The 12,124-nt window shown below is 38.4% G+C and overlaps 1 protein-coding gene across 4 annotated transcripts in view; it reads right to left on the minus strand.

Annotated features, from left to right (window-relative positions):
• CEP85L (centrosomal protein 85L) overlaps positions 1-6,254 on the minus strand; it is a 126,327-nt gene extending 120,073 nt beyond the window's left edge. The window contains exon 1 of one of the 4 annotated variants that reach the window (XM_039871218.1): positions 6,190-6,254. Coding sequence is in view for 3 of the 4 variants with exons in the window: in XM_039871211.1 (XP_039727145.1) it covers positions 4,625-4,697 (73 nt within the window). In the remaining variant the exon portion in view is untranslated. Of the gene's footprint in view, positions 1-4,624; positions 5,865-6,189 lie in introns of those variants that run through there. The other 3 variants (XM_039871211.1, XM_039871201.1, XM_039871190.1) reach the window with 3 other exon arrangements.
• Positions 6,255-12,124: the final 5,870 nt, after the last annotated feature.

Raw genomic sequence — 12,124 nt, forward strand, 5'->3', positions numbered from 1 at the left:
TCATCTGCCACCTCCAAATTATCAGTAAATCCTGCCAGCTTTATTTCTCAAGTATATTCCAAACCCAAGCCATCATCTCTCACCTAATTATTGCAATGACCTATTAACTGGCTTCTCTATTGCTATTCTTTCTCCCTCCCCTCCACAATTTCTTCCCCCACAGAAAGGACAGAAGAGACTTGTAAACACCAAGGATAAGAAATGTCTACTTTGTTTCCCCAATACATAGGAAAATATCTGTCCCATAGGAGGCACTCAATATGCTGAGTGGAAGAACAGTCATCTCTCCTACCCTTTCATAGACCGCTTCCCCCATGAAAAATAAAATCCAAATTTCTTACAATGCCTTCCATCAGGACTCCCTCACCTCACATCTCTGCTGGCTCTACTCCAGACTCTCTGGCTTTTGCTATTCCTCAAACTCCCCAAACTCACTTTCACCAAGGAGCTGTTTCTGCATTCACCCAAACACTCCTCCCCTCATGTCTGGTTCCTTCTCATCATTCAGGTCTCAGTAGTGTTACCTCCTCAGAGAGGCCTTCCCTGACCAGCCTACTCAAAGTAGGCATCTCTACCCATTCTCTGCCATCTTGCCCAGTTTCCTTTTCTTCATAGGACTTAACACCAGCTGAATTATCTTTAGTTTACTTATAGACTGTTTATTCCCACTAGAATGTAAACTCCCTTACAACTGGGACTTTATCTTTCTTGTTCAATAATGTATCCCTATAGCCCAGTGCAATGCCTACCATTCACAAACATTAACCAAGTACTTACGTGCCAAGCACTATGCTAAGTAACAATGGATTTTTTTAATTAAAGAAAAATAGAAAGTGGAAGTAAAATATTAGTATAATGAGCAACTTTAAGTCCTTTTTATGTTGATCATTCCCATTGTTAAAATGAAACACTCTATAGAATAATTCCCACTTCTTAGAATATCATTTTGCCAGTGTAAAATATGAATATTCTTAAAGTAGTAATAGTAGTACTCACTGTAGCTTTAAAAATTACCTAAATGATCATATTCATTTTTCAATGCACAATTTGAGGGAACGAATTAAGCTATCAGTCAATAAAAAACTATCTAGGAGATTTTGTAACTTCATCTTTTTCTCTGAGTACACATACAACACATTTTATCCAGTCAGAAAAATCATGATTCTGTAAAGCCTTTCTGTTCTCAACATACAGAAATATTCACAACATGACAAAAGAGGTTGTCAACTCACCATTTATTGCCTGGCCTCAAATTAATTTACCAGCTTCATTCCAACCAAGAAGCGATCGAATTTCAATTACTAATCAGGTTCATTTCACTAAAGTTGAAATTCGTCCCTCACCCACAAATGCCTATTATAAAAGAACATGTCTAATTGAGTTTAGGCAAAAGAGTTGTGTTTCATTGTTACCATAGTACTTTTAGGTCCATCTAATTCAGAACCACAGCAGAAAACCTTAGTGTTTGATATAATCATACCAGTTACCACCACCATCATTATGACATCACTAAACACCTTATGGCAATGCATCAACTAGAAAGAGGTAGATTTAAAGCTTGAGGCACTGAACAAATGACGTTTCTTCAGATCATGTAAGTGTTTTCCATAACATTTTATTTTTAGCACATTTTAAAACTGTCACATCCTATCTCTAAATGTTTTAAGGGTTGAATATATTAATATTTTTAAATTATAATTTATAAAAAGAAACATTCAATGTAACTAGGTATAAGTACTTGAAATATAACTATATCATGCTAGACTTTTAAAGCCTAAAGGAAATACATTCATCCTTCATCTAACTTTGAAACTATTACACATTTTGAATAATAGGGTATTCTCAAACACACTCAACCAAACGCATAAAAGACATATCACATGTTCTATTTAAAATGAGCTTTCTAACCATACTTGCCAATAGAAAAAAAGGGGGAGGGGAGTATCTGATTATATGGAAGTATAAGAAAATATCCATCTTATTTTCACTTAAAACACAGTTACTCTATAAAGCTGAAAATTGTTGGTAAAACCATAACAAAATTAAATTCTAAAGCAAAGTTTAAAAGTTCAGTATGCTCCAAACAACACATTATTCATATTTGTTTTTACTGCCATTACCTTAAAAAGAAAGTTTCGTCCAATTTTTTACAACACTGGTTCTATATTTGAGTTTTCCTTTTAGTCTAGTTACATTATTTGCATAAACAAACCAATTTAGGACACCTAGAATTAACCCACATATTGAAATAAACTCATTTAAATCCCAGAAATTATTTACTTATCCCTGTGGACCAAAATGACTGCTGATAAATTCAATTCTGATTGAACAATTCTGGTGCCCTTTGTTCTCAGAAAAGCTCTAAAATCACTTGTTAGTTATAGATATATTGGACAATATTTCAAAAATATAAATTTTCTTCAGATTTTCATAAAGAAAAAAAAAATCCCTAAATGAATTAACTCAGAGGTCAATATACTGACTCTTATCATCTGCTCATTTGCTATAAAAAAAACCCACACACGTAAGATTTTTCATTTAATGTAAAAGTTTTTTAAACTAAAAAATAATTTTAAATATTTGTTTGCTCAAGAAGAATAAAGAAATATAACAATTACATCACTATTAATGTAAACAATTATCAGCATTGACCTGAAAATCTTTTTATTGGAAAGGCATGTCCTAACTTACCAATAGTTTATTGTCAAAGCTGAGATAAAATACATGCTTTGTAAAGATATACTGTCCAAATTCCTTAAACTCAGGTAGTATTTATAAAGCATCTTCTTCCACTATATTCTTTGCCACAGCAAAGGTTTAGAGACTGCAATATATCTTCAAGGTCTTCCCTTCAGTTACTTAACTTCTAAGCATTGTTTTCTTTCTCATAGAAAACGATGGGAAAACTGATACAATGCGTTGGTGATATTATACCTCCAAACATTATTATTACAAATAAATTTTAAAAGGTTAGGTTACAAAGACATTACAGATGACTTTTAACATGTACAGATAATGGAAACCACTCCCTCTAGCCCCTTAGAAATAAAGAGATGTCTTCTCACTCACTGAAGTTACTCTGCAGGATTTGTAAATACTCAGAAAGCATCAGGAATCTCTCAACTGCTGTCTCCTCTTCTTAGGACAAATACTGTATATTTTAGAAAAAGTAATTCCCTACTTATATTCTTACCAAACTTCTGCCTACATTAAATTCTATTATTTTTAAAAGTGTTGCATGACCAAATTTAACAGAACGATGTGAAATCTAACCCTGGATTTTAAAAACGTGTATGTCTAGAGCTAATGTACTTAACCATACTGTATTGTATGCTTGAAATTTGCTAAGGGGGTGGATCTTAAGTGTTTCACCACACATCAGAAAGAAAAAAAGTTAACTATGTGAAGCGATGAATATGTTAATTAGTTTGTGGAGATCATTTCACAATGTATACAAATGAAAACATCAAGTTATACACCTTGAATGTATATATACATATACACACAATTTCTATTTGTCAAAGAATTGTATTGACATTTTAATTAGTAGTGTGTTTGTTTCTGATATTTTTTAAATAGCAGAAAATACTACCAGCAAAAAATCACTTCTAAAAGCTGCTTCTGCTTTGTTTTGCAAATAGCTATGGAAATGTTTACGAAAATGTCAGTCACAAAAGTGGAGCTCTAACGTTTTGTGGAACAAGGTTATTTAATAGGACCCTACGACCACGTAAAATTTCATGTACATATGGCGTTTTTTTCTGAATAAAAGATCCATATAACTTTCAGCTTCTCAAAGGAGTTCAAAATTCAACTAAGATTAAAGTAACTGGAGGAACTGTCAACGTTAGATAACTTGTCACAGACAACCCAAGCCTTATTTTTTATGCCAAATTAGGGTTAGATTTATCTTAATTTGGAGGCTCCTACACAACTTCTGAGCGATGTAGGCATGAAATGGCTGTCCGACACGAACAGCTTCCTTTGCACACCCAAGGCGGCAAACCCTAAATTTTCCTTGACGGGGAAAATGAGAGGCAAACGGATTAACACCCTCATTGCTCAAATACCGGTTGGCTCTTGCACGACGTGTCATCCTCTTACTCCAGAGAGTGCTGCGAGGAGGCGACCAGGTCCCCTCGGGAGTCACTTGCAGCGACGGCATCAGTAGCAGCCTCCTCCCGCCCCCAAACGCGCCCTAAAGTAGCGGCTGCAGGCAAAGGCACAGCAGATGCCCGCGCCGCCGCTGCAGCAGCAGCGCGGTCGCAGCGACCTTCCCAAGCCCGTGTGTCCGTGAGCCCCGTTATCCACGTTCGCCACACAACCTCTGCGGAAAAGGGAGGAGGATGGATAACAAAGCCTAACCCGAGGAGGCCCAAGAGAGCTTTAAATTGGGCGCAGGGGCGCGAAGCGGGGCGGACAGGGCCGGGAACGAGGCCCACCAGATGTCAGCCCGCGGGGCCGGGCTGTCGGCAGCCGGGAGGAAACGCTGCGGGCAGGCTGTCGCGCCGCGGCGTCGGGGAGGCGGCCTGGGTGAGCCGGGCCTGAGGAGGAGCGGAGGGGTCTTGAAGCGCCACGGTCGGCCGCGACCCCCATCCCAGCTGGGGACTGTCCAGTTACTTACCCGCTAGGAAGCTGCGGGCTCCGCCTGGGCAGTCCCGGCTGCCGGCCTCCGGGGCCAGGAAGCGCCCCCACATCGCGGGCGGGAGGGCCGAGTGGGCCGGGGGCTCCCGACTTCCCACGTCCGTCCTCCTCCGCCTTCGCCTCCTGCTTCTTCGGCGGCAGAAACTTGTGTGGAGCCTGGGCCGCGGCAGCACCCGCGGGAGGGCGGGTTGGTTAACGGCGGCTCAGCGACGGGCGGAGAGCGCAGGGGGCATATTCGCCGCGACGCCGGCGACGGCGGCTGCCATGGCCGAGCCGGCTAAGCTGAGGCCCGGAACGGGAAGGCGGCGGCTCCGCGGTGACGGCTCGGTTCCCGGCTGAGCCCGGGATCCGTCGCTCTGGGCGAAGTTGCAGCTGCGGCTTCTCTGCCCCTCCGCCCGCGGAGCGGGAGCCAGAGCCCGAGCCCGAGCTGGGCGGAGGCGGAGCCTGCTGGGGGCGGGGCCTCAGGCGCTTACATAAGGCGTGCGCTGCGCGGGGCGGGGACTGCGGGTGGGTCGCGGTGGGGCTCCCTACTGCGCCTTCGGTCTGCTGGCGGCCGAGCGTTCCGCCCGACTCTCTAGCTGCATCCCTCTTTCCCTATCTCCACGCCCTGCTAGATGAGAAGAGGGCGATAAGGTGTCCCCGAGCTCTATCGCTCAGTACTCCACTCCTTCGGGTAATCCCTGCTGCTCTCCGGAACCACCTCTCCGAATGAGAGCTGGAAGAATCGCCTTCGCAGTGCTGTTGCGGAGATATAGAGACTAATCTGGGAGGGGCTGAGGGACTTCCAGTCTCATTTAGATTTGGGATTAAAGTCACCGTCATGCGTTAAACAAACATCGTTTATGTATTATTGCGGGGGATAGAAAATAGGTCGTTTTCCCCCAACTTGCAAATTCAACGGAGAGGGAAATAACTACCGAAATACCTATGACTCAGGGATGTGCCCAGTTAAAAGCCGAGTCAAAAAACACCCAAGGGTAGTTAGTACCAGAGGGTTCGGGGAGGGGCCATAAGTTTTCATTGGTAGCCCAGTGTTTCAGATAAGCAACCAGAAAAGAGGCAAAATGACACCAAAGTATGTAATGGGGGTGCAACTCCTTTTACCACCCACACTATCATGTTCCTCCTACGCCTGGTCATTTCTCCCCTCCACTGGAAACCAGAGTGCAAGAGCAAGTATCTAGAAGAAGGGCAAGAGGATGCAGCATCTTCTTTTTAAATATTACTTCTCATTAGCAATATTATAATCCTTATAATATTTGGATACAATAAGTTCATTGAATAAATATTGGTCAAGCACTGTAGGAGGTAGGCTCCGCGCCTGGCGGATGAATCAAAGGTAAATCACAAACCAAGTCCCTAGGATCAAGGCGCCTTGATTCCAGTGATGTTTTTTCTTGTTTTGGAAGTTAGCTAGCAAAGGCCTCATATTTGAATGTAAACATCTTTTAATTGGGAAATACGGCCTCGAATTTAAATTACACTAAGGTTAAATTACACTTAGGTGTATCGTCTATCACTTAGCACATTTGCGTTGTAATTTACCTGTAACTGCAGTTTTACATTTGGTCCTCTGGTAGAGTTCCACTTATTTCTCCAAATCGTCAGCCGTTGGCCAAGGGTCACCTGTTTCTGTGAACAAAAAGTGACAGAAACATGAAAGAAGGATGTGATTACTCTATTTTCCTGATATAAGAGTGCATTAGCTCATTTAATGACACTAGAATACTATAGGTTCAAAGAGAAACCTAAAAAATTCCAAAAAGAATTATCAGAAGCTATAGAACAACAGTAGACCGATAAAAAAAAATGAGTCCACTTAAACGCTATTTTTTTTCGATAAATACACAGTTGGCCCTCTGTATCCCCTGGGTTTTGCATCTGCACATTCAACCAACTACAAATGAAAAACAGTGTCTGCTACACACAATTGGGAATATATGGATGCTGAGGGCTAATTGTATACACTGTTCTATGCCATTTTTTATAAGGGGCTCTAGCATCTGCAGATTTGGGTATCATCCAGGGTCTTGCAATGAATCCCCATCTGATACCAAGGGACACTGGGGAGCCAAAAGGTATACCGCGATTTTCTACTGTGTGGGAGTCAGTGTCCTTAACCCCTACATTGTTCAAAGGTCAGCTATATATCAAAGTATCCTTTTTTCATGATTTATAGTTACCAAAATCTCATATTAGGTTCAACATTTATTAAATATCAAACTTTTTATAAAGTTCTATGAAATGTATGAACTATTACAGATATATCTTAGTCCTTTGTGGCTTTAAGATATACTTATTTGTTATTTCAAAATTCTGCCAATTTCCACTCAATTCTAAGCAGTATTTTTCAAAAATCATTTACTCAGATTTTCTATGTTTTTATCAATGTGAAGGGCATGTGCTACACACAAAAAAAAGTACATATGAAGTTGAGACCTTGTAAAATATTTCATTGCTTATTAAAGCATAAAAACAAACAGTAAAAACATGTTGCTATTTCGGCAGTTGGCACCAAAGATAAACATTTTTGTGTTCCTACTAATTAAACTTGGAGGATAGAGATATAATGCAATTAAAATAATTGAAATACTACATGAAAATGTTATGTACATGAAGTAAACTGTAACCATCCTTTTTTTAATCATATGGGTTCTGAGTATATACTGAATTGGTATTTTCCCCCCACATCCATGATACAGTCAGTATCCATGGTTCTCAGAATGATTAAAATTTATCATAGCTAAGACTGTAAGCAGAGATAATACAGTAAGTTATGAAAATAGGGACAGTGTATGTGTGTATATATATATATATAAATTTGTTGCTTATGTGAAATTCAGATACTTAGTGTTTTATGAAGGGACTTTTTAAAAATATAAACTAGATCACAAAGAGGAAAACGGTACTAAAACCACCATATTTAATATCTAACTATATTAAACTCTTCATTTAAAATGTTGCCTGCAAAAAAAGATTATTTACAAATGAAAAAATAAATGTTGCATTCATAAACCTTAACTTCTTTGGATATGAATCTCTGAACTGATTACATTCACCCATCTTACATGTATCTTATATAAAATTAACGTATTGGGCAAACAACAACCAGAGAACTGAAGAGTAATGTAACAATAGATAAAAGTAATATTTTAAAATTAGAAGAAAATCTTATGCATAATATAGGGAAACCTCAAGAGAGGTTAATGTTTACAAAAATGTAAAATATGAAACCAATAAAATGTAGAAAATCAAACCAATCAATAACAATTTAAATAGTTCCTAAAGAACAATTGCCATTTGATGGAAACAAGTTTGTAAATGAAATCTAAAAATTTCAAGGAACAGATAATTCCAGTGTATCAAGGGTGTAACAAAGACCATGATATATAACCTCCTAGAAATCACAAAAAATGACAAATTGACAAATTTATTATGGGTTGTTATAATTTCAAATAATCATATATAATAATGAAGAAAAGAAAACTAAGAAACTTTGTCTTTCGATGATGGATTTGAACATCTTAATTGGATTCCTAGAAGATACAGTCAACTATACAAAGGTGAATAGAAGACATATAGGTTACTTGACCTGTCTGTGTCTCAATTTCCTCACTTGCAATTTGAGGATTATAATAGTAACTACCTCATAGGATTATTATGGGGATTAAATGAGTTAATATTTGTAAAGTGCTTAGAACGATGCAAGCGTGCACCTATATGGGTGACATAGACATACAATCTAAAAATGGAGCTCTCTTATACCTTACTAAGAAAAAAATAACATCCATTGTTATACCCAGGTTAGTTATAGATGATGCTTTGTATACATATATCAGAATGGAATAAAGTACTGATTGACATCTTTTTCTGACCTTGTGGTGTTACTAGTCTGGAAATTATCGTGAAAAGGTACACTTTTGAGAAATATTTACCAAATTTTAGGGGGCCAAGTTCATTGATACCTTCATTCTAGGCTGTGATTCTCCGAACACCTCCTGTGGATGTCTGCTTAGCTACTGGGTTTTCTGTCCTGCTCAGCACTACCAATATAGAGAAAGGAAACTTATGGAGAGGTAGCCAGGCCAAGAGAGCGAGGATGCCTTATCTAAAGTCCCCATCTTTGGCTTCAGAGTTTGGTTGCAATGGCCAATGAGAAAATAGGTAAGATATGGACCACCAAATCATGGAGTAGTCCATTGGATGGGAGGTAGGGTGGGATGTAATTCAGACGAAAGATAAGTCTTCCAAGGGACCATTAATGTTTACTGGAACTGCTTAAGACCAACGTCTTTGCCAATGGAACTTATCGTGGTCACCATCTGGTCACATTGAATCTATAGAAAAGATGCAAGGTCATTCATAATGAAAGGAGACAGCAATCTCGACGACGTATAGAGAGACAAATTCTTCTCTGCCTGTCTTCCTTTTCAGACACCAGAGGAATAAGTGGAAGGAGGGAAGTGTAGAGTTCAAGAAAACAGATCATGCCTTCACTACACCCACACGCATGCACGCACGCACGCACGCACCAACAGCCTCCTATCTAACCTGCACTAGTGGAGAAAAGGACTGTTTAAATAACTTTAAAGGTCCAAAACATTATGGGATTGGATTGGGGGATTTTAATGTAGAACAATTGGCAGCAATTAGTGGGGGAAAACCTTAGAATATACCCTTCCAATGATTTAAGACTTCTCACGAAACCAGTTACATATTTTCTGTAGTCCTCAAAACAATGTCATCAACAGTTAATATCAGTTCCATTTTAAAGATTGAGAAAGAAAATCCAGAAAAGTTAAGGCCATACAGGCAGTAAAGAGCTATAATTTAAATCTGATCTATATGACCCCAAAGCCCATGCTTTTCTTATCATGCTTTTTAATATGCTGCAAAACAAAAATTATGAGAGGCTTCTTCAGATGCCATGTGAGAAGGAAGTACCTAATTATAGTATAGTGTTTAGGGTTCAGCTAAGATTGGAAACCACGTGACATTAATCTGTGGTGTTATATGATTTTCTTTAGCGGCAGCCAGCAATTTGAGTATAGGAATAAAGAAGGCACATAGAAAAACAGGGTTTTGCAGAGTGGGCACTTGGAGACAAAGGAACAAGGAATTTAAGGATATTGGCTGGGAGCTGATGAAGTGGTGGGGAACTGAGGCTAGACTATTTGGAGGAAACAGTGAAATTAAGAGAGGGCTGAAATATTGAAAATAGGGTGAGGGAATAAGGGACTGGAAGTTTCGCAGGAAATCAAAGAGCGGATGTGAGAGTAAGGGAGTGAATGGTGGAAAGGTGGAAAAGTGAATGGTAGGACAGCATTAGAATGAGTGGGTAGGATGTTGAGTTTAAGATTTCAGAGGTGGGGTAGCTGAGAAATTAATCAATGAGGCAGTGTTTGAGTTCCATCTCTCTGATCTCCCTTTCAAAATGATCCTAATGTTCAGCTGCACAGTCTGCAGTTAGCTGACAGCCTCCAGCTGTCAGCACCTGTGGGCTCTGCCTCAACTTTTAAGTGGAGGCCACACTTTTCCTGAATAGCCCCAGCCAAGGACCAAGCACGGTAGAGATCCTGGAGCCTGCCATTCTTTCCCATGCAGAACCTTCCAATCTTCAGTCTGCTCTCTAGCTCTCCATTGGGTTAACTGAGACCTCGTCAGATCTGAATCATGGCCTGAGCCTCTTCTTTCCCATCTGATTCCCTGTCCCTTTTCATCTTTCACAGGTGTTACTCTCCAATAAACCTCTTGCATTCCTAACTTTGTTTTAACATCTCCTTCCCAGAGAACCCAACTAAAACAGTCTGTGCAGATAAAGATAAAAAGGAGTTTTGGTTTCATTTATTTGTTTGTATTAAATAGTAAAGTGGGGTTTCCACAGAGCATGATGAAAAGGTTTCTGAGGACAGTAAACCATGGATGGGTTACCAAGAAGGTGGCAGGTAGCAACACAGACTGAAAACATCCAATAATATAGATAAATAGCACTTCATATTTTGAACAGCAGAGGAATGTAGGATTGAGAGAAACAACACCTTTAAATGGACTCATAATACCACTTGGGCACACATGAAACTCAGAGGAGACAGTCCTCAATAGTCTTAACGGGGCTGGTCCTGGAAGCAGCTGCCCCAGTTAGAAAAGTTTGCCACTATCTGAATTATTTCCAGGAGCAAAGTGTAAAACATCTTGAGTTCATTGATGTCAACAGGACTCTAATTGGTTAAATAAGAGTAATTAGTTATAACTTCACTATGCAAATAATTTAAAAACATTTAGATAGTTTTCACAGTAGTTTTGTTACTTCTAAGCAGTAGAAGAGAATTCAATTTAATGATTCTATTAACGTTGGTAAGTTCTTATTCCAAAGAATATTCCCCATATTGCTATCGCAATGGAAGAATGTAGGGATCTCTGGAAGTTAATAGCACTGAAACAATCCCTAAAGTGATCTAGGCTAATTTAAGGGTTGGACCAAATTTCAATGGAAATCTGGAATTTTAACAAGTATTATAACACATTCAGAAAATGAAACAGAAGTCTAGCTGTCATTTTCAGATTAATGGGAAACATTACTTCGTGTTTTTTTTTATGATTGTAAAAATAATACTTAACAAACAGAAAGAAGATAGTATGAAAATATTCATTACTTATTTAGTAAATATTTGTTGAGCACCTAAGTAAGGTCACTATAACCCCTTACAGCTTTTGAATTTTCTATTGTGCAAACATACATATATATTTATTAGGTGAGAGTCATTTGGGTTTGTCTTTTTTAACCTAAATTACCTCTCAGACAAGATGGTCACTTTGTGCTTCAGTCCTTATAGTCTCTCATATTATGTGTCACTCCCTTAATCACTTTATTTTGATCAACAACATACTGATCAGAAAAGTCACTTAGCCAAATGTAAATTCAATCTGTAAAATCTGGAACGTGTATTTTAAAAAAAAAGATAAGTGAGCTTTTAAAAGATGATGTTAAAATGTAGTGCAATAATTATTTCATTGTAGTGATTATAAATATATATTAAATATGACATTGGAATAAAACAACATATCTAATTTAGCATATCTAATAAATATATTAACTAATATTGTATGGACATTTATTTCACTTATATCTCAAAATTTTAAGATAAGTTGTCCCAAACACATTTTTGAAAATGCATCTAAAAACAAATAGGATCACCTTATATTTGGACATATCTAGATAAAATTAATTAAAACTAAACAATTAAGGCTGGTCTTTTTTCCCCTCTACTTTGAGCCATAGACAAGGTATTTTTTAAACATTTATAATATTTTGCAATGTTATGTTCAAGAATATGTTTTTATTTATTTTTTTATTAAGTTTATTGGGGTAACATTGGTAAATACAATTATATAATTTTCAGATGTACATTATAATTTGACATCTGTATATTCTATAGTGCGTTAGGAATCTATTTTTTAACATACTACCTAAAATTGAATT

The sequence above is a fragment of the Pteropus medius genome, unplaced genomic scaffold, assembly GCF_902729225.1.
Source record: "Pteropus medius unplaced genomic scaffold, Ma_sr-lr_union100, whole genome shotgun sequence".
In the NCBI taxonomy this organism is placed as follows: domain Eukaryota; kingdom Metazoa; phylum Chordata; class Mammalia; order Chiroptera; family Pteropodidae; genus Pteropus; species Pteropus medius.